This window comes from Trachypithecus francoisi, unplaced genomic scaffold (genome assembly GCF_009764315.1).
Source record: "Trachypithecus francoisi isolate TF-2019V2 unplaced genomic scaffold, Tfra_2.0 Lachesis_group5, whole genome shotgun sequence".
In the NCBI taxonomy this organism is placed as follows: domain Eukaryota; kingdom Metazoa; phylum Chordata; class Mammalia; order Primates; family Cercopithecidae; genus Trachypithecus; species Trachypithecus francoisi.
In genome coordinates this window covers 62,664,412-62,685,588 of record NW_022681470.1, presented here as the reverse complement: position 1 = coordinate 62,685,588, position 21,177 = coordinate 62,664,412, and the positions used below count along the sequence as shown (strand labels likewise).

At 41.7% G+C, this 21,177-nt stretch overlaps 1 protein-coding gene and 1 non-coding gene across 3 annotated transcripts in view; both read left to right on the top strand.

Annotated features, from left to right (window-relative positions):
- Positions 1-486: 486 nt before the first annotated feature.
- Positions 487-21,177, top strand: part of NUCKS1 (nuclear casein kinase and cyclin dependent kinase substrate 1) — a 34,182-nt gene continuing 13,491 nt past the window's right edge. For both annotated transcript variants that reach the window (XM_033199276.1, XM_033199277.1), the window contains exon 1: positions 487-800. In XM_033199276.1, the coding sequence (XP_033055167.1) occupies positions 784-800 (17 nt within the window). In that variant the 5' untranslated portion in view covers positions 487-783. The remainder of the gene's footprint in view (positions 801-21,177) is intronic.
- On the top strand, positions 19,656-19,787 carry LOC117077027. The gene has a single exon (XR_004434621.1). It is a non-coding gene; the product is annotated as a small nucleolar RNA SNORA72 (small nucleolar RNA).

The following is a 21,177-nucleotide window of genomic DNA, read 5'->3' as shown; positions in this document are numbered from 1 at the left end:
CAGGTCCTGAGGGATTAGGTCCTTTGATTAGGTCCCTGAGGGCTAATGCTGAAGCCAGGGTAAGGGGCTTGCAGGTTTAAGGTCAAATTTTTTGAACCTAAGGAATTTCCCTCCAATTCTGTAGCAGCCCCTTAGTGACGAATCTGCTACCTATCCCACAGGTTTTGCTATTAGAGGATTTTCTAGGTTATCAAGGCAGACGAGATGAAACACCATTAAACTAACACTGAGCAACGCTGAACTCTATACAAATCTTTTTTTCTAGTCTTTCTAAGATACGACCCCAGACGAATCTGCAACTCTGGAGTGGAAGCCAGGGGGCGGGCTAAGCAGCGACCATTTTTGTTTTGCGGCCGTGCGCTCTCAGAGCATCTTGACTAACAGGACCCCACGGTGAAGGTGGAGCCTGTCAGAGAGTAGGGCGGGGCCTGGAAGACGTGATGATTCAAACGGACTAATGATCTGGGCGCATCTGGCAGAAGTCGCCAATGAGCAGGCGTGTTGGGGAGGAGCGCACAAACCCTAGTGGGTTTGGTTGCACGGCGGCTTTGGCGCATTTTCGGCTGGTTTGATTCATCCATTTTGAAGAGACGGGGAGCGGGGGGCTCGTCTGTTCCAGGAGCCCTGAACCAAAGAGCAGCGGAGTTTGAGGAGCCAGCAGCTCGGGGTTCGGCAGCAGCGGTTCCATCGGCTGAAGTTCGGGGGGGGTGGGGCGCCGAGCGCGCGGGGTGGGGGGGGTCCTGGTCTTTGGCTTCTCGACTCGGTCCTGTTTCGACAGCGAACATGTCGCGGCCTGTCAGGTCAGTGCGGAGTCTGAGGCCTGGAGCGGGTTGGAGGGGGCTGGGGGCGAGTGGTGAAAAGAGTGGGGGACAGAAGACTAGAGTCGGTCATCCCGGGTGCCACGCGCGGCCTCCTCCCTTTCGGGGCCCGCGCGCACCCTTGCGCGTGGGGGGCCCTGCTGGCGCGCGGGGGTGGCGGCTGCGCGCCCGTGCGCGCGCCCCTCCCCGCCCCGCGCCGCTGCAGGGCTCCGGTCTGCTCAGCTGCCTCCCCCACCCACCGCACTGGAGCGGGCGGGGTGTCCCTGAACCGCCAGCGGCCGGAGGGGGAGGGGTGTGAAGTCAGCGCCCCCAAGAGGCCCCACCTCCTCGGGGCCGTCCCCTTGGAGCCAGCGCTGGGAGGCGGGCGGACTCGAGCTCCACTCCCCACTTTCGGCGAGGATGGGCGGAGGCATCCGTATTGCCCCTTCCCCCCGCGACTGGCTCGGGGGTGGGGGCCCTGAGCCCTTTTTCTCTAGCGGACGGGGGTGTTCCAGGCAAAGGGGGAGGGGCAGCACACCCAACCGGCCCCGCGTCTGTCCTTCGGGGTCGCTGCAGGCCCCGCCTCCCGGATCGGGCCGAGCGTGGGCGGAACCCGTTTTTTCCCCCCCGGGCAAAAGTGAGAGTTCGGGACTGGATCCTGGAAAATAATGGGCTGCTGCCTCTCTCCCCACCTCGGAGTTTTGAGAGAGTTAACCCCAAAGTTCGCTCTTTCTCTCCGACTAGAAATGTCCTTCCTCAGGGAAATGTCCGTACTCAGGGAGGTGCGGGTTAACAGTACAGCCCAAATCCCGTGTGGTTCTCGTTCACTCTCACCCGCGTACGCGTCTCGGGATATTTTTGTAACCCTTTTGTCCCCGAGTGACTTTAGTAATAAAAAGGCTAGGTTCGGGTAACCATCAGACTTCATTCTCGGAATTTCAACAAGTTTGCTATTCCCCCAGCGGTCGGTGGAATCGTCCTATGCCATCCTCCAGGCTATTGTATGGAATGTGCCATTTATGGAGGGGTGTGGTTTAGTCCAATCTGTTGAGGCCTTGAAAAGGAGAGCTGTTGCAAATAAATATTTTTAATGTAAGGAATTGGCTTGTTTGCATAGTGTGTTTTCTAAATAAATAGATAAAGGCTTAGTTTTTAAATGTTTTAACAGTTGTTGCTTCCTCTTCATTCCAAGTTGTGTGAGAAACGGAAGTATCTTTAATTAGAGTTCTAAAGAGAGGTTTGGGACCGCGGAAAGGGTTTTGTTCTACACCGTTCTGTCTCCAGACTAAATCATCCTCCAACTGGTGGTGGCATGGGACTGCATACTCCTACACACGGGGTGGGAATGAGGAGAAAGAGCTGCTGTTAGCGCTGTTTCAATCAGCATCTGTGGTAACTCACGATCTGTACTCTGAAAGTTATGCTGGCCTTTTGGTAAGGAGTCTAGATAGCTCTTTCAGAGTTATAGTATGCATAATTTTTTGGCATAAAACTTGACCGATGTATCTCATCAACTCACGTAGAATATTTTCTTTAGGATCAGGTAAAATATACAATAAAATAAAGATTTATTTTACCTGGATTGAATCTTTGTCTTCTGGAAGTAATTACTGTGTGGTCAAATTAGGTTATTTTTCTCTACCTTTTAAACTTTAGTTCACTGAGTTTTGATGACTTTATTTTATTGTGGTGACATTCTTATCTCATCTGCCTGAATTTGTTTTCCCAGATTTAGGTATTGGAACATGAACAGAACATTTTTACTGGAAAACTTGGATTTTTTTATGTTACCATGTGGGGATACATATATTAAGCACATTGTATCAGTTTTTTGGAGGCATTGGGACTTCACAACTTTTTTCTTACTCAGTATGTTGTTTAAACCACTTTTGACCTTGTTTATTGCCCCTAATTGAAAAGTGAAGTTAATATGTGTGGGCTTTTTTTTTTTTTTTTTTGCCATTTTCAAATTATTATTTCAGAGCACGTTGGTTACCGAGTATATTTTAGTCATAAATTCTCTTTGTAATTATTTTTTAAAAGAAGTCTTTATTCATGACCAATAATAAAGGAGAAATAATTAAACTTGAGTTTGGTGGTTTGTTAAATTTTGCAATAAAAAAGTCCTGATTTAGGGAAATGCTGTTGTTTCAAAGTATAATTGAAGAATCTGTATTAGTGCATTTAACATTAACAAAAAAAGTGATAGACTTGACCTGATTTCAGAATCATCAGCTTTGTTTTAAAAACAAAAAAGCAAAAGTTGGAAAATATTGTCACTGTGTAGTCTTTTGGGGTATTTCTGCCCTTAGGACTGTGTATAATTTTGGAGCTTTTCTGGTTCTCCTTTTACAATATCCATTTTTATTTTCATTTTTATTTTAATATGAACCTAAACATTTTAAGAGCATTTGGAAATGTACCAGTGGCACCTTAACATCCGTTTCCAAATGAAGGGTGGTATGGTGGACCTGTTGGCTACTACATGGCTTAGTACAGACCTCTGTCTAGCACGTTAACTTTGTTCATACAAGATTGCTGTCTTTACCCTTTGCAGTGGCTGACTTCTAAATGAGAGCTCAAATATTTTAGACCTTGGATTCAAATTAATACCTTAAAATTCGTCTTGGAGCTAGGAAGAGGTTTAGGCAAAGTCACTTTATTAAATCTAGTTTAATGGGGACCTGGATAAGTGAGGTGCCTTGCATCACGAACTAGCAGGTGCAAATGTTGGACCGAGAACCTAGATTTCCCAACTCCCAGTTCTGCTGGTCCCCACCTGCATGATCACTGTACCTTCTGCCCGATCAATATTAATGTTATTAGTGCTGATTAAAGAACATAGTATATAACATTTTTAACTTTAAAGTACTTTCATGAGTCAGCTTTGTGAGGAAGGAAGGAAAATGCTGTTACTTGTAAGGGGGTAAGAAAGAAAGCTCAGATTTACTGACTTGCCCAAACTAGAAACCAGATATCTTGAAATTCAGCTTTGTTACATTCTCCAGAGATCCTCCTCCCTTATTGAAAGTGATCCAGGTTGCTCAAATCAATCTTTTTGCTTCTCCTTGTAATCTGAGTGTGCTTGATACCTTGTCTTTTAACACTTGAGATTGTAAGGAACCTTACCATTGAAAATTTAGGTATGAAAACATAAGTTCTTACAAGTTGTTATAAAATTTATTTTATTGTTTGTCATGTTTACAAGTAATGTTGAGAATTAACTGCTTTGCCAGGATTCCAGTTCACTTTCTATTCAGAGAGAATTGTTTGGGCCATGCCTGGATTCTAAAAATTAATATTCTGTCCCCCAAAACAGTTAGTTTCAAGAAGTCCTCAGCTAAAGAGAAAAACTAGAAACTTGAAAATTCAAGATAATTCAAAATGTGTTATCAAATGTGCACACGAAGACACAAGTTTAATATGGTTGTAGATGAGACTGGCTCATTCTCTTCTGTAGTTTGTGTGTGTGTGTGTGTGTGTGAAGTGTGAGTTTATTAACCTTGGATCTATACTTTTTAAAATTACATGTCACTTTTCCTCTAAAAAGACATAATTCCTTCAAAGACACGCCCTCAAAGATACCTTACATAATTTACAACACCTGAATAATGGGGGAGTTATTTATTTATTTGAGATGAGATTTCCCTCTTGATGCCCAGGCTGGACTGTAATGGTGCGATTTCGGCTCCCTGCAGCCTCCATCTCCCAGGTTCAAGTGATTCTCCTGCCTCAGCCTACAGAGTAGCTGGGATTACAGGCACCCACTACCACACTCAGCTAATTTTTGTTATTTTTAGGAGAGACGGGGTTTCACCATGTTGGCCAGGCTGGTTTCGAACTCCTGACCTCAAGTGATCCACCCACCTCAGCCTCCCAAAGTTCTGGGATTATAGGTGTGAGCTACAGCACCGGCCCAGCCGGGAAGTTAATTTTATAAGAAAAGTATTCACTTTTGCTGAACATACATGTAATTAATTATCTGAAAATTACAATGTTTAAAATGTTTTCAGAGTAACTTAACAAACATTGAGAAAAAGTACAGAGTCAGGAACTGTGCTAGAGGTTTTCACTTTGTTTTATTTATCCTTACTACAACCCTGTAACAAGTATTTTTCTTTATCACCATGTAACATGACAAAACAAGCTCAAAGAATATGTTACAGTTATAGCGCTATAATAGCAGAGCTAAGGTTTGAGCCCAGATCCAAATACAAAACTAGCATTTTTTTCCATGGTACTAATCTTTCTTGCCTAGTATTCAGTGTGAAGATGGTCAAGTTTTTAGTATCTCCTCAATGGTGAATACATTCTATATACATTGATTTTTAGCTCTCTGTATAAAACATTTTAGGAAAAACAGCCAAAATGTTTAACATGAGCGTTTTTACTCAACTCAATATTTAAAATAATTTTCAGAGATACTTTTTTTTTTCTTTTTGAGACAGGGTCTCACTGTCGCCCAGGCAGTAGTGCTGTGGTGTGATCACAGGCTCACTGCATCCTCCCACCTCAGACTTTCCGGTAGCTGGGACTATAGGTGTGGCCCACTATGCCTGGCTAGTTTTTTGTAGACAGGGTTTCACCATGTTGCCCAGGCTGAGAGAGAGAATTAAAAGTACTAAATTAAAAAAATAAATAAGCTAGAAAGAACTTAAGTCCAGTTCCTTCAGTTTACTAGTGATGACTTTGAACCCAAGGAGTTAGTGTAGAGATAATAGGCCAGATTTAGATGGCATAAATCTCCTTTTTACTCTTTGTATTTACAGTATTTGATTTTTTTTTTTTTTTTTTTTTTGGAGACGGAGTCTCGCTCTGTCGCCGGAGCTGGAGTGCAGTGGCCGGATCTCAGCTCCTCCCGGGTTCCCGCTATTCTCCTGCCTCAGCCTCCTGAGTAGCTGGGACTACAGGCGCCCGCCACCTCGCCCGGCTAGATTTTTGTATTTTTTTTTAGTAGAGATGGGGTTTCACCATGTTAGCCAGGATGGTCTCGATCTCCTGACCTCGTGATCCACCCGTCTCGGCCTCCCAAAGTGCTGGGATTACAGGCTTGAGCCACCGCGCCCAGCCCTACAGTATTTGATTTTACAGAGAATGTATTAGAAATCCACATTCCTAGTTTGAAACCATTGGGGCCATATGTGGTTTTAAATTATTGAAAAATTTGGAATTCCAAAAAGGTAATAGGATGCGTGTACTGTATAGTAACGTACCATCACTAGTTTAGAATAGTACTCCTATAAACAATCACATTAATATCTCTAGTGAGGGCCGGGCGCAGTGGCTCATGCCTGTAATTCCAGAACTTTGGGAGGCTGAGGCGGGCGGATCACCTGAGGAATTTGAGACCAGCCTGACCAACATGGAGAAACCCTGTCTCTACTAAAAATACAAAATGAGTCTGGCGTGGTGGCGGGCGCCTGTAATCCCAGCTACTTGGGAGGCTGAGGCAGGAAAATTGCTTGAACCTGGGAGGCGGAGGTTGCAGTGAGCCGAGATCGCACCATTGCACTGGAGCCTGGGCCACAAGAGCTCCATCTCAAAAAAACTAGTGAATTTGGGAATTTTCACACAGATATGAAAGGCCTCACATTTAGGTCGTCATGTTTTGCCACCATGTAAGTTATGAAAATACTTAATTTTCAGAACTTTTTGGATTTCGAAATTGTGGGTTGGTGATTGAGGACATTGAACAGCATGAGCTAAAAAAAAAATCAGTTCCTCACTTAATAGAATTGTCAATTACTGAGCAACTCTTAGGTGCCAAATAATTCCACCAGATACTTTATACATATTTCAAAATCATGCACAACTCTTCAAGGCATATGTTATCCTCATTTCATATGTTAGGCCTGAGGCTAGGATAAATAAAGTAACTGACAGTTCACCTAACTATTGAGAGATGAAGCAGGAATTTGAATCCTGTGAACAACTCAAAGCCAGTTCGTGATCATTTCAGTGTGACATTGTCACAGGGTACACTTTTTCACGGTGTTAGCACATTTTGTCTTCTTTGGAGCAAGTTACAGTTCATAATAGAACTTTTGTGGAGAGGCCTAATTTTCTAGGGAGGAAGAGGAGAAAATGTGAAGAGATTAATGGGAGATATACCTGACAGGAGGAAAAACCAGTGGAATGTTGAGTGTGAGCCTTTGCCGAGAAAATGTTAGGTAGCATTGTTTGAAGTTTATACATTTCAAAAGATGAGGGCATTTCCCCTGGACTAGGTGATTCCAAAGCCACCTAAAGGACAAAAAGGAAATGAGGGACTCATTTTACATAAAAATATGGATGCAAAAATGCTAAACAGACTATTAGCTGACTGAAACCAACGAGTACAGTAACTCACTGTCATCAGTAGGCTCTTGGAAACTTCTAACTTTAAGCAAAACAATATACAGTAGGCAGGTTCTTGAATAATGTTTTGTTACAAGGTTGATGAGAAAGAACGTTCTTGTGCAACATTTCGCTTAAGGCCCCAGTTTCCAAGAGCCTGTCAGTGACATTAAGTGAGAACTTAACTGTATTAAAAATATATGTGACCAAGTGGGGTTTGTCCCAAGAACAAAACAATCTGTTTCTGTGAGTCAACATATTGAAAGACTAAAGGAAAAACCATTGCATTTGAAAAAGGTGTAATGCCTATTGTAAAACTTAATGCAAATGGAGATGTTGAACTCCATTGGAGTAATAGTATTTTGCAGTTATAAAGCATTTTACAATTTTCAAAGCTTTTTCTCACTGGTTTCTTCTAGCCCAAGAAAACACCATTAGTTAAATAAAGCTAATTTTGAATAAAGGTTTTTGCTTTGGGGGGTTTTTTGGCCTATTTTCCCCAAAAAATGTAATAGTCACCATACTGTGTCACTCTGGGATACTGCGCCTGTTATAATCTACGTGAATGTTGTCCCTCTAGAGTTGTATGATTTACAATCTGCATAGCCAAATGGGTTACTTTGGAAACTTTGAACTTAAAAAGTATTGAGCATGCTGAAAAGTGTTTAATTTGCATTTTTAAAACAATTCTTAGCTGTAAAAGGAAAGTGACTGTATTACTCTAAATTCAGAAGTAGCTATTTGAATTGTTGAGACTGGAGACTGCACCTAGGAGACTCGCGTGTTGTGGACAATAGGAGGAAACCTTGATTTAGTTGTTTATTTTTTATTTTATTTTATTTTATTTTTTGAGACGGAGTCTTGCTCTGTTGCCCAGGCTGGAGTGCAGTGGTGCGATCTCAGCTCACTGCAAGCTCCGCCTCCCGGGTTCACGCCATTCTCCAGCCTCAGCCTCCTGAGTAGCTGGAACTACAGGTGCCCACCACCACGCCCAGCTAATTTTTTTGTATTTTTAGTAGAGACGGGGTTTCACCGTGTTAGCCAGGATGGTCTCGATCTCCTGACCTCATGATCTGCCCACCTCGGCCTCCCAAAGTGCTGGAATTACAGGCTGAGCCACCACGCCCGGCCCCAGGAGGAAACCTTTTATTTTTTAGCACAAGACCACTTTGGTCAAACTGGGCATCCCTTTGTTTTGTTGGGAAAAAATTATTGCTGTGTAGATTCTAGGAAGTGAAACTAATTGTTATACAGTTATACTGCCATGTTGTAAAATAAAATAAAATAAAATAAAAAATAAACAACTAAATCAAGGTCTTAATTATAGGTCTTTGAAACACTTTAGATGAAGAGGTCACAGGCTGCTTAAGAGTGTTTCAACTAGGTATTGCAGTTTTCAGGTGCTTCTTAGGTATTATCTATTATTTGAATTGTGTATCTGTTCAGTTCTGTGCTAAGCAAGGCGATCTTCAGGGAGATTTCCTTTCCAGCTACCTTTGATTGGAGTGTTCTAGGTGACAACAAAACAACTTAGGAAATGAACTACTGAAGAAACTAAATATTAGGTCATGAGTAAAAGAGTAAAAGTCGGTCCTGCTATCGCTTACGCTGGGATAACATACAGCTGCTTGTCTTCCAAGGACTTGCTGCAGGTCTAGAGATTCATAACAACCCCTCTTCCTTGAGTGACTACTGCTTTCTTACAGAGAAACTTGGTTCTGTGAAATCAGAGACTATCAGAAACTTTACTGTTTGGAATTATATCAGTAAAAATGAAACATCACACTTTGTCAGGAAGATCTAAGTCATTTTGACACAGAGAACTAGCTTTGATTTACAACTTCAGAGCTTTGGGTAACATTCTGCATCTACCCTAACTTCTTTCCCAGGAAATAGGACCCTAGTTCCACTCTGCAGTCCAGACCTGATATTGATCCCTTTAACACAGTTCTGTGCTTATAGTCTATCAAGATACTGCTTCATTTATCTTAGTTCTACACTTCTCCAAAATTCTGTAACTTTTTCTGTTATGTGAGATGCTCCACACTTCTCTGATGTGCTTGTCCTTCATCGTATTCAGTCAGTAAACCTAACTTTGTCAGGCTACAGGTTTGTCCCTAGCGTTTGAGTTAGACAGTTTGGAAGATACCACCAAGGTTTCCAAGATGATGGGACTCTACTCAGTAATTGCACATCTGAGACCCCTTCAGTCTCACACATTGGAGGTTTCTCTGTCTCCAGTTGCATAGGTTTTACACTACCATTAGGAAAAATCTAACCTAGCTGACTTTATTTATCAAATACTTTATCTTACTCTCATTGAAATTTGTGTGTGACTTTTTTTTTTTTTTTTGAGACGAGTCTCGCTCTGTCACCCAGGCTGAAGTGCAGTGGTGCGATCTTGGCTCACTGCAGGCTCACTTCCCAGGTTCACGCCATTCTCCTGCCTCAGCCTGCCGAGTAGCTGGGACCACAGGTGCCCGCCACCATGCCCGGCTAATTTTTTGTATTTTTAGTAGAGACAGGGTTTCACCGTGTTAGCCAGGATGGCCTCGATCTCCTGACCTCGAGTGATCCGCCCGCCTCGGCCTCCGAAGGCAGGATTACAGGCGTGAGCCACCGCGCCCAGCAGTGTGTGACTTTAAAAGAAAACATTTTCCTATACGGTGAAACTGAACATGGTAAGTTGTGAAATAAAGTAACTGGAGTCTTGGGAATAAGGAGTGCCTTATAAGAGTTAATACTTATTCATAGGGCTAACCCATTAACAAGCTGGTAAAATATATATATATACTTAGTAGGAAATTGTGATCTAGTAAATGTGTCTGGCCTAGTCGTTCAGAACACCTTTACCCAACTCCGTTTTCTGCAGAAATTAGAAACATCCGATTTGAAAACATTAGGAACTCTTTTCTATAATACTATTGGGGATTTTGTTTTTATTTTTGCTTTCTCATATCTTGTGGCTTTGTTGTGAATTTTAGATTTGTTTATTTTTTTTAAGACGGGGTCTCAGTCTGTCGCTCAGACTGGAGTGCGGTGGCCTGATCTCATTGCAACATCAGCTTCCTGGGCTCAAGCGATCCTCCCACCTCAGTCTCCCAAGTAGCTGGGACTACAGGCGCGTGCCATCACGACTGGCTGATTTTTGTTTGTTTGTTTTTAGAAAAGACAGGGTATTGCCGTGTGGTTCAGGCTGGTCTCGAACTCCTGGTACTTGAGCAATCCTGCGGTGTCCGCCTTCCAGAGTGCTGCGATTACAGGTGTGAGCTACCACAACCGGAGGGAATTTGATATTTTCAATTGTGAATAGGATGGGCCAGGTGTGGTGGTTTACGCCTATAATCCCAGCAGTTTGGGAGGCCGAAGTGGGTTGATTGCTTGAGTCCTGGAGTTTGAGGGCAGCCTGGCCAACATGGTGAAACCCCGTCTCTACTAAACATAAAAAAAAAAAAAAAATTAGCCGTCTGTGGTGGTGCACAACTGTAATGCCAGCTACTTGGGAGGCAGAGGTTGCAATGAGCCATCATCATGCCACTGCACTGCATCCAGCCTGGACAACAGAGGGAGACACTCTCTCAAAAAAAAAAAAAAAACCTAAAGTAAATAATAGGATGATGTAAAATACAGTCAAAACAATGTATTTTAGGCCAAAAGGAACTTGAAGGTCAAGATAAGTGAAGCTATTGTAAGAAATTACCTGGAGGTGGCCAGTGCGGTGGCTCACACCTATAATCCCAACACTTTGGGAGGCCAAGGAGGGCAGATCGCTTGAGTCAAGGAATTCGAGACCAACCTGAGCGATAGGGAGACCTCATCTCTCAAAAAAAAAAATAAACAAAATCAGCCAGACATGGCGTGGCACAACTGTAGTCCCAGCTACTTAAGATGCTGAGGCAGGAGGATTGCTTGAGCTCACGAGTTTGAGACTAACCTGGCAATATGCGGAAACTCCATCTCTACAAAAAAATTAGCCAGTGTTTGTAGTCCCAGCTACTGGAGTAGGGGGTGAGGTGGGAAGATCGCTTGAGCCCAGGAGGTCCAGGCTGCTGTTAGCTGTCATTGCAGAGTGAGACCTTGTCTCAAAAAAAAAAAAAAAAAAGTTTGAGTTGTGTTCAGGCATTCTGCCCTCAAATGTTTTTACATGCTGAGAAAATCTTGCATGTGAGATTTCTTAATCATCTTTGAGGTGGGAAGAGTGGAAAGAGGTAAATCTTCCAAATTTTAAAGGGAAGGCAGCAGTACTTGGTGTGCAGCAACTTTAATTGCATCAGTTATTTGGAAGAGTTAGATTTGCAAAGACTTAGGAAAGGAAGGGTTGAGAAGCTGCATCAACAGTGGCATGTGTGGATTATAGGTTTGGAAGGACTTGGGTTGGAAAATTGCTTTTACCACTTAATGGCTTGCAGTAAAGTTGCTTGGCCTTTTGAGCATTAGTTTCCTCAGTTAATTAGCTCCTCTTGTGACATTAGGGTGAGAATTAAATGAGAATTTAAGCAAAGTAACTAGTATATTTCAAATATCTGAAGTAACTGCTGTTATAATTATTACTAAAAGTCACCATGGATTCACACACAAAAAGAATATTTTATAGATCAGTAGTCTTCATAATGTTTGCTTTTGGAGGTATCTTAAACATTTGATTCAAATTTTATGTAGTTGTTTATTTGAGACAGGTTCTCCCTCTGTCACCCAGGCCAGAGTGCAGTGTGGTGATCTCAGCTCACACTGCAACCTCCAGCCTCCCGGGCTCAAGCTATTCTGCCACCTCAGCCCCTGGAATGGCTGGGACTTCACAGGTGCATGCCACCACACCCAGCTAATTTATTTTTATTTATTTTTGTAGAGATGAAGTTTCTTCATGATACCTAGGCTGATCTCTGATCTCGAATTTATGGGCTGAAGCAATCCACCCACCTCGGCCTCCCACAGTGCTGGGATTACAGGTGTGGGCTGGGGACCACCACACCTGGCTCAGATTTTAGTATATGTGCTACCGCAGTGACCACGCCTGGCTCAAATTGTAAGTATAATTTTGGGCCAGGCGTAGTGGTTCCCGCCTGTAATCTCAGCATGGTGGGAGGATTGCATAAGCCCAGGAGTTGGAGACCAGCCTGGGCAACCTGTCTCTACAAAAAAAAAAAATTAGCTGGTCATGGTAGTGTCCACCTGTAGTCCTAGGTACTCTGGAGGCTACAGTGAGCCACAACAGTCCAGCCTGGGTGACAGTGAAAGCCTGTCTTTTAAAAATAAATAGGCTGAGCATGGTGGCTCATGCTTGTAATCCTAGCACTTTGGGAGGCCGAGGCGGGCGGATCACTTCAGGTCAGGAGTTTGAAACCAGCCTGGCAAACATGAGGGAACCCTGTCTCTACTGAAAATACAAAAAAGTTAGCCGGGCATGATGGCGGGCACCAGTAATCTCAGCTACTGGGGAGGCTGAGGCAGGAGAATTGCTTGAACCTGGGAGGCGGAGGTTGCAGTGAGCCGAGATCACTCCGTCTCAAAAAATAAAAAAAAATAGATAAATACAATTTTGGAAGTAAAGTTTAGCAGTTTTCTTTAATGTGGAACTTTCAAAGTTTTTCACATTAAAATTCATTTTGAATGTTTATTGGGGAGGTAATATTGATAATATCTAATTGATAATTACCAGTAAATTCTTAGAAAACCTATTTTGGCAGAACACAGGTTGGGCAATTCTGTAATGAGATAATTTGTCAAATATGATACTAGAAGACAAATGTATACTTTTAAAATACTTTTGATTAGCTGTGTTCGATTTTATGATTCCTGGGAAGATTTTGTTCAAACAAAAAGTGTTTACTGCTCAAAAGTTTAACTGTCACTGAGTTAAATGAACTAATTTCCTTTTTAAAAAAATTATTAGAGCAAAAGAATTCTGTGAAAATACCGTGGTTTTATTTCAACAAAGATTTTGACAGCTTCACATAAGGTCCTTGTAAGATGGAGAAATATAGGCAGAATGATAGTTCAGTGTGAGGGACTTTGAGCAGCCTTACCCAGAGAGAGCTGGCAAATAAATAGATGGTTACCCTGGAAGACTGTTTCCACTGATGCCTGAAAGGGTTCTATTCTTGGCATAGCTTATAATTAATGATATTGATGAGGACACTGATGGTGTGCTGATTAAATTTGCAGTTGATAAGAAGTTGGGGAAGATAAATAATATGCTGAAATAGCAGGATCAGGATATCAAATGGTCTTAGATTACGGAAAAGGAAGTTTTAGTCATCGGAATTACAATATGTAGTCCACTGAATGATGGAACAGTCCAAAAGGGAACTGAAATCTTGGATTGCATTTAAGTATAGAGTAGAATAGGAGGAGGAGGGTCATAATCCTGATCTGCTCCCCATTCCCCATCTTTTTATAACCATATTATGTTTCATCCTGGGCGCTGCTTTAATATTTACTAAATCCAAGGTGGTATGGAGGAAAGCAGCTAGAGCATGAAGAGAGTACTTGAAATATGAGGAAGTGTTAAAAAGGAACCCTAGTATTTAGCTTCAAAGAAAAAGTGGGAATAGTCATATAAATTTAAGGAATGCTCTGAAGAAGAGGGGTTAGATTTAGACCATGCTAATCCCAGGAGGTGGAACTAGATAGAACCAGTGAGTGGACACTAGAGGCAGATTCATCTCATTGTAAAGAGCTATTTAATTATTGGAATTTTCTTTCTTTTTTTTGAGATAAGAGTTTTGCTCTGTTGCCCAGGCTGGAGTGCAGTGGTGCAATCTCTGCTCACTGCAACCTCTGTCCCCTGGGTTCAAGCTATTCTCCTGCCTCAGTCTCCCAAGTACTTGGGATTACAGGTGCCCACAAGCACGCCTGGCTAATTTTTTTTTTTTTTTTTGAGACGGAGTCTCGCTCTGTCACCCAGGCTGGAGTGCTGTGGCCGGATCTCAGCTCACTGCAAGCTCTGCCTGCCAGGTTCACGCCATTCTCCTGCCTCAGCCTCCCGGGTAGCTGGGACTACAGGCGCCGCCACCTCGCCCGGCTAGTTTTTTGTAGTTGTTTTTAGTAGAGACGGGGTTTCACCGTGTTAGCCAGGATGGTCTCGATCTCCTGACCTTGTGATCCGCCCGTCTCGGCCTCCCAAAGTGCTGGGATTACAGGCTTGAGCCACCGCGCCCGGCCTAATTTTTTAACTTTTTTTTTTTTAGTAGAGATGGGGTTTCCTCATGTTGGCCAGGCTGGTCTTGAACTCCCGACCTCAGGTGATCCACACACCTCGACCTCTCAAAGTGCTGGAATTACAGGGGTGAGCCACTACGCCCGGCAATTATTGGAATTTTCTTAGCATAGGCTGCCTTGGAGATCATGAGAGGTTCTCAGTCATTCCCTTCTAGGGATATTTGTTAACAGGATACAAGCTAAAGGTTGAATTAGATTGTCCAGGAGCTCTACTACATATAATACTCTCGGCACCACCATGTCTCCCACCCCATTACCATCAAGCTTTGATAGGCTTTATGAATGCTTTACACTTAAAAAATGATTTAAAAATTTTTAGTCTAAATGGTAACCTGAACTTTGCCATGAAGTCAGAAATAGAAATAGAGAAGGCTGGATGTGGTGGCTCATGCTTGTAATCCTAGCACTTTGAGAGGCCAAGGAGGGAGGATCACTTGAGGCCAGGAGTTCAAGACCACCAGCCTGGGAAACAGCAAAACTTGGTCTCTACAAAAAAAATTTTTTAATTAACTGGCCGTTGTGACACACACCTGTAATCTCAACTCCCCAGGAGGCTGATTTGGGAGAATTGCTTGAATCCAGGAGTTTGAGGCTGTCGTGAGCTATGATCACACCACTGCACTTCATGCACTCCAGCCTGGATGACAGAGCAGACCCTGTCTCCAAAAAAAAAAAAAAAAAAAAGGATATTTTGGTATTACATTTTAGTGAAATGAACAGGAAAACAAAGACAATCTTTCTGAATGATACTAGAACCGATACTTTTAAAACTTAAATATTTTTCAACAAAATGATTCATCATCATATCCAAATAAGAGTTAGTTATGTGTCCAAAATTACAGTGGTATTCTGGGTGGAATGAGTTAATACTTATAAGTAATAATAGCTATTATTGATATTTATATACCTTGCGTAAATGTTCTGAAATGTTCTCAACACTCTTGTTATTCCTATAACAGGTAGTGTTATTCCTGTTTTACAGATGAGGAGACTGAAGTTCAGTGAGGGGAAGTAACTTGCTTGAGGATATACAACTAGTAAGAGTCAGGACGTAAATTCAAGAATCTGTGTTTTTAACCTCTATGCTATATTGAAATTTTATGCTATCCTCCAGTTCTAGTTATTGATACTCATTTTACATTGAAGAGTTAGTTTAGCTTGATTTAACTTAATACATTTAACTTAATACAGTCGTGTGTCATATAGCACCAGCGATACATTCTGAGAACTGCATTTTTAGGCGATTTGCATGTATTTCCACAAAACCAAATTGTATAGTCTCCTGCACACCTAGGCTGTATGGTATAGCCTACTGCTCCTAGACTATAAACGTGTATAGCATGTTACTGTACTGAATACTGCAGGCAATTGTAACACAGTGGTAGGTATGTATATATCTAAACATAGAAAAAGTACAGTAAAATATGGAATAATAATCTTATGAGACTGTTGTCATGTATGCAGTTCACCATAATGTCATGCAGCACATGATTGTATTGATGAAATTAGAATGTTTCTTTGTTTTCACCTAGAAACAGAACCTCTCATGCCCTGGGACTTATGAAATTCTTAAGTGCTGGATTTCTGTCCTATCCTCTCATTAGGAAAAAATTCATCAAAAATACATTTCAACCCTAGACAAAGCAAGCCTCTAAATGGTGGAAATAATATGTTATTTATATTACTTTGAATAAGCATTTTTAGAAGACAGGACATTGTTTGGGAAATGAAACTTTTTATTGTTTTTTTTTGTTTTTGAGATGGAGTCTCACTGTATCACCCAGGCTGGAGTGCAGTGGCACAATCTTGGCACACTGTAACCTCCACCTCCCAGGTTCAAGCGATTCTCGTGCCTCAGCTTCCCAAGTAGCTGGGATTACAGGCGACCGCCACCACACCTGGCTAATTTTTTGTATTTTTAGTAGAGATGGGGTTTCTCCATGTTAGTCAGGCTGGTCTTGAACTCCTGACCTCAGGTGATCCACCCGCCTCGGCCTCCCAAAGTGCTGGGATTACAGGCGTGAGCCACCGAGCCCGGCCTGAACCAAATTATTATGAGTCATTATGAGTCATCGTGAATGGCCCTTGTTATCACAGATCTTTTATTTATTTAAGTTATTTTATCTTTTCCCTCTTTAGCATTTATGGATGACTATATTTGTCCTTAATAAGGCAGAATTGCTTCTATATTCATAATTTGCTTTACACTGATTTTATGGTTTTTGTGATAAATGGCATTGTATGAGATAATTCTGGCTGTTTTCAGATCATTGAAAGTTAAAATATTTTGTGTTTCAATGGAAGGGGGATAGTCTTTCAATTTAATTTTGAAATTTAATTTTTTATATAATGCCAATATAGTCTACATGGCATTTCTGTAGTTCTGTTTGTTGAAAAGTAGGATAGAAAAAAATGTACTAAATAAGAAGTATCCTTTTTAATGTCTTAGGTTTAAAGTAACGAGTTACAGGCCAGGCCTCACAGCTGTAATCCCAGCATTTTGGGAGATTAAGGCGAGATGATTGCTTGAGGCCAGGAGTTTGAGACCAGCCTGGGAAACATAGAAAGGCCCCGTCTCTACAAAAAAAATTGTTTTTAAATTAGCCAGACATGGTGGCTGTGTGCCTTTCTGTAGTTCCAGAAGCTGAGGTGGGGAGGATCACTTGAGCTCAGGAGTTGGAGGCTACAGTGAGCTATGATTGTGCCACTGCACTCCAGCCTGGGTGACAGAACAAGACCCTGTCTCAATGGATGGATGGATGGATGGATGGATGGATGGATGGATGGATGGAAGATAGGTAGGTAGGTCTGTCTAGATAGATAGATAGGTAGATAGATAGATAGATAGATAGATAGATAGATAGAGAAGAGGAGATTAAGTTTTCTGTTGTGAAGGGCAGTTAATTTTTAATGACAGATACTATGAAAAACAGTATTGTGATCATAATGCAATATGATCATTTGCAATGACCGTTTTCTGTATTATATTTTACTATAATGCCAGCCGTTATATTTATTAATTTAATATTTATTATTTAATTTATTATTTAAACCGATTTAATTATATAGAATATCTTTTAAATTTGTCAAGCAACTTAGATTATCAGTTCCAACAGAGGAAGAACTAAGTAAGGCCCAGAGGAATTACATGATGTTCTTGACATTCTGGAACCAGAACCCAGGATTCCTAGTACAAAGATTCTGTACCTTTCTTGAGTGTTTCTAGTGATAGAGTAAGGAAGTAGCCATTGTTAGCTAACAGTTAAAGCTCTTTATGTCGAACCTACACTTAATGTGGATTGCTGAAGCTCAGCTGTACCTCTACTCCTTTCACATCAAAGCCCTAAAGTAGCTAACATGTTTCCCATTTTACAAGTTAAATATTCTCAGTTTATTCATTTGTTCTTCATATATCATTTACCATTCTGATTGTCCATTCTTATATAGTTTCATAGGATATATCCATTGCTACGTCATACCCGGAAACTGGGTAATAATGTTAGTTGCCACCCCACAAGCACGGGATAAGCTAGAATTATACCTACAAGTTCAGAACCTGTATTTTAATTATTAGAGGATAAGATGTAAGAGTTCCTCTTCTAGGCCGGGCGCGGTGGCTCAAGCCTGTAATCCCAGCACTTTGGGAGGCCGAGACAGGTGGATCACGAGGTCAGGAGATCGAGACCATCCTGGGTAACACGGTGAAACCCCGTCTCTACTAAAAAAATACAAAAAACTAGCCGGGCGAGGTGGCGGGTGCCTGTAGTCCCAGCTACTCCGGAGGCTGAGCCAGGAGAATGGCGTGAACCTGGGAGGTGGAGCTTGCAGTGAGCCGAGATCGCGCCACTGCATTCCAGCCTGGGCAACAGAGCAAGACTCCTTCTCAAAAAAAAAAAAAAGAGTTCCTCTTCTAGATACCTTCCTTCCCCTGGTTCCATGACCCTCCTTTTTTTTTAATCCTAAATAATACAGAAAATGGTCGTGTTTGCATTATCATCATGCTATTTTTCATGGTATTTGTCATTAAAAATCAGTTTTGCCAGAACATGGCAGGCATTTCCATATTAGCCCAAAAATATTAGATTTTTTCATAGTCATGTTTTTAAGAACGAAAATATATTTTTATTGTAATAAAATATGCTTAGCAGAAAATTTACCATCTTAACCTTTTTTTTTTTTTTTTTTTTTTTTTGAGACAGAGTCTCACTCTGTTGCCAGACTGGAGTGCAGTGGCGCGATCCCTGCTCACTGCAACCTCTGCCTCCCGGGTTCAAGCAATTCTTCTGCGTCAGGCTCCTGAGTAGATGGCACTACAGGCACGCACCACCACACCCAGCTAATTTTTGTATTTTTAGTAGAAACGGATTTTCACCATGTTGGCCAGGATGGTCTCGATCTTTTGACCTTGTGGTCCACCTACCTTGGCCTCCCAAAGTGCTGGGATTACAGGCACCAGCCACCGCGCCTGGCCCATCTTAACCGTTTTTAAGTGTATAGTTCGGTACTGTTAAGTATTTGACATTGTTGTAAAGAACTCTTAACGCAAAACTGAAACTAAACCCACTAAACAATAGCTCCTCATCCCCACTCTTCTAGCCTCTGGCAACCACCACTCTACTTTGTGTCTCTGTGAATTCATCTACTCTAGGTCCCTCATGTATATGGAATTAATGGTCATATTTAAAGTTAGCTTCCCTAATAATATGGTATCTTTGGTAATATAAACTCAGCTTCTTACAATGAAATATATAGTTGGAGTATATTTAATGGTTGCAATAAACTAAAGAAAAACAGAAGGTGGAACTCCGTAAGAGCCTTGTTTTTCTCTCTTTCTAATGCTGAGTACGGAACTATATCTTCCTCTACATATAAGCCCAAGCCTTTTTTTCCAGAATTCACCTCCACCCATATCATCTCCACATACTATACTAGAAGGTGGACCAGTGTTTGCATTCTGACCATCCTGTCTTTGAATTTAAGCGATGTCTTAATCTATACAACCAAGAATATCCCTCTGTTCAGGTTTAAGTATAGGTGGTAGCATATATTTCTCTTAATTTTTTAAGTTCACTTGATCGATTTAGGCCTACAGTAAAAGTGCATTTTTTAATCTAAGGCTCTTTTGCCAGGTAGGCTGTTTGGGTACTAACATGGAAGCATATATCTCTCTCTCTCTAGAGAAGGTGTATTAAACTTTTAGATTTAGAATGCAAAGTACAAAAATAGAAGTGAAGCTTTGTTTGAGATGTTAAAGGTACCTTACTTGCTAGGGAGTACTTAAAATCATTTAGAGTCAAATAGATTGTGCAAATATTCTCACTGTTTTGATTTTATAATAGTCTGGACAGGCTAACCATTCGCTTCACTAAGACCATGCATATATCCCCAGAACTAGTTCTTTCCCTAGGTCTAGTTTTATAAATGCTGCTGATAAACCAGGTCTGTAAAATTGGAAAAGGAGAAAAAAGTTTAGAAACAAAAGAATAAAGTCAAATACATAGATATACATAAATTTGTGAGGCTTTCATAGTTTTTTAAATAAAGCATCTTTTGATTGGACCAATTAATTTGTTGCCTTCCCCTTATGTATAAGGCTTAACATTACCATAATTTTTGTGCATTATAATGTAACTGTACTATACCTAAAAATTGCCTTTGCCTTGAAAAGCTTAGTAATAACCTTGTTTATCAAGTATACATATATGTGTGTGTAGCAGTAAGAGTAAGATATCATTTACAATGTTAGCTTATAAATATGGTATCTTTGTATATAATGAATATATAGGTACATGGTGATTTGGTTCATTTTGCTGTTTTATGTATATTTGTTTGGAGAGATGGGAGATTGTTTTGTAGAAAAGAATGGTATTTGAGGCCAGGCGCGATGGCTCATGCCTATAATCCCAGCACTTTGGGAGGCCAACGCAGGCAGATCACGAGATCAGGGGTTCAAGACCAGCCTGGCCAACATGGTGAAACCCTATCTCTACTAAAGATACAAAAAATTAGCCGGGCGTGGTGGCGGTTAACTGTAATCTCAGCTACTCGAGAGACTGAGACAGACAGGAGAATCGCTTGAACTTGGGAGGCGGAGGTTGCCATGAGCTGAGATCTCGCCATTGCACTCCAGCCTATGCGACAGGGCAAGACTTCATCTCAAAAAAAAAAAAAGAGAAGAAAAGAATGGTATTGGAATTATCACTGAGATGAGCAGTATGAGAATTGTAGCTTGACATACTTGTGTGGTTTACACTATGCTTTCTTGTAACAAAATGTTAAGTATTTTGGCTTGAGAAGTGGGGGCCCTTAAAAAATACTTTTTGCCTGGGTGCAGTGGCTCGTGCCTGTAATCCCAGCACTTTGGGAGCTGAGGCAGGATGACTGCCTGAGCTTAGGAGTTTGAGACCAGCCTGGGCAACGCAGGGAGACCCTGTCTACAAAAAATGAAAAAAATTAGCCAGCACGCGTCTGTAATCCCAGCTACTCAGGAGGCTGAGGCAGGCGGATTACTTGGGCCCAGTAGGTCAGGGCTGCCGTGAGCCATGATTCTGCCACTGCTCTCCAGCCTAGGCAACAGAGTGACACCCTGTCTCAAAAAATTAATTAAATAATTTTCTTTTCTTTTTTTTTTTTTTTGAGACGGAGTTTCACTCTTGTTGCCCAGGCTGGAGTGCAGTGGAGCTATCTCAGCTCACCACAACCTCCGCCCCCTGGGTTCAAGCGATTCTCCTGCCTCAACCTCCCAAGTAGCTGGCATTACAGGCATGTGCCACCACGCTTGGCTAATTTTGTGTTTTTAGTAGAGACGAGGTTTCTCTGTGTTGAT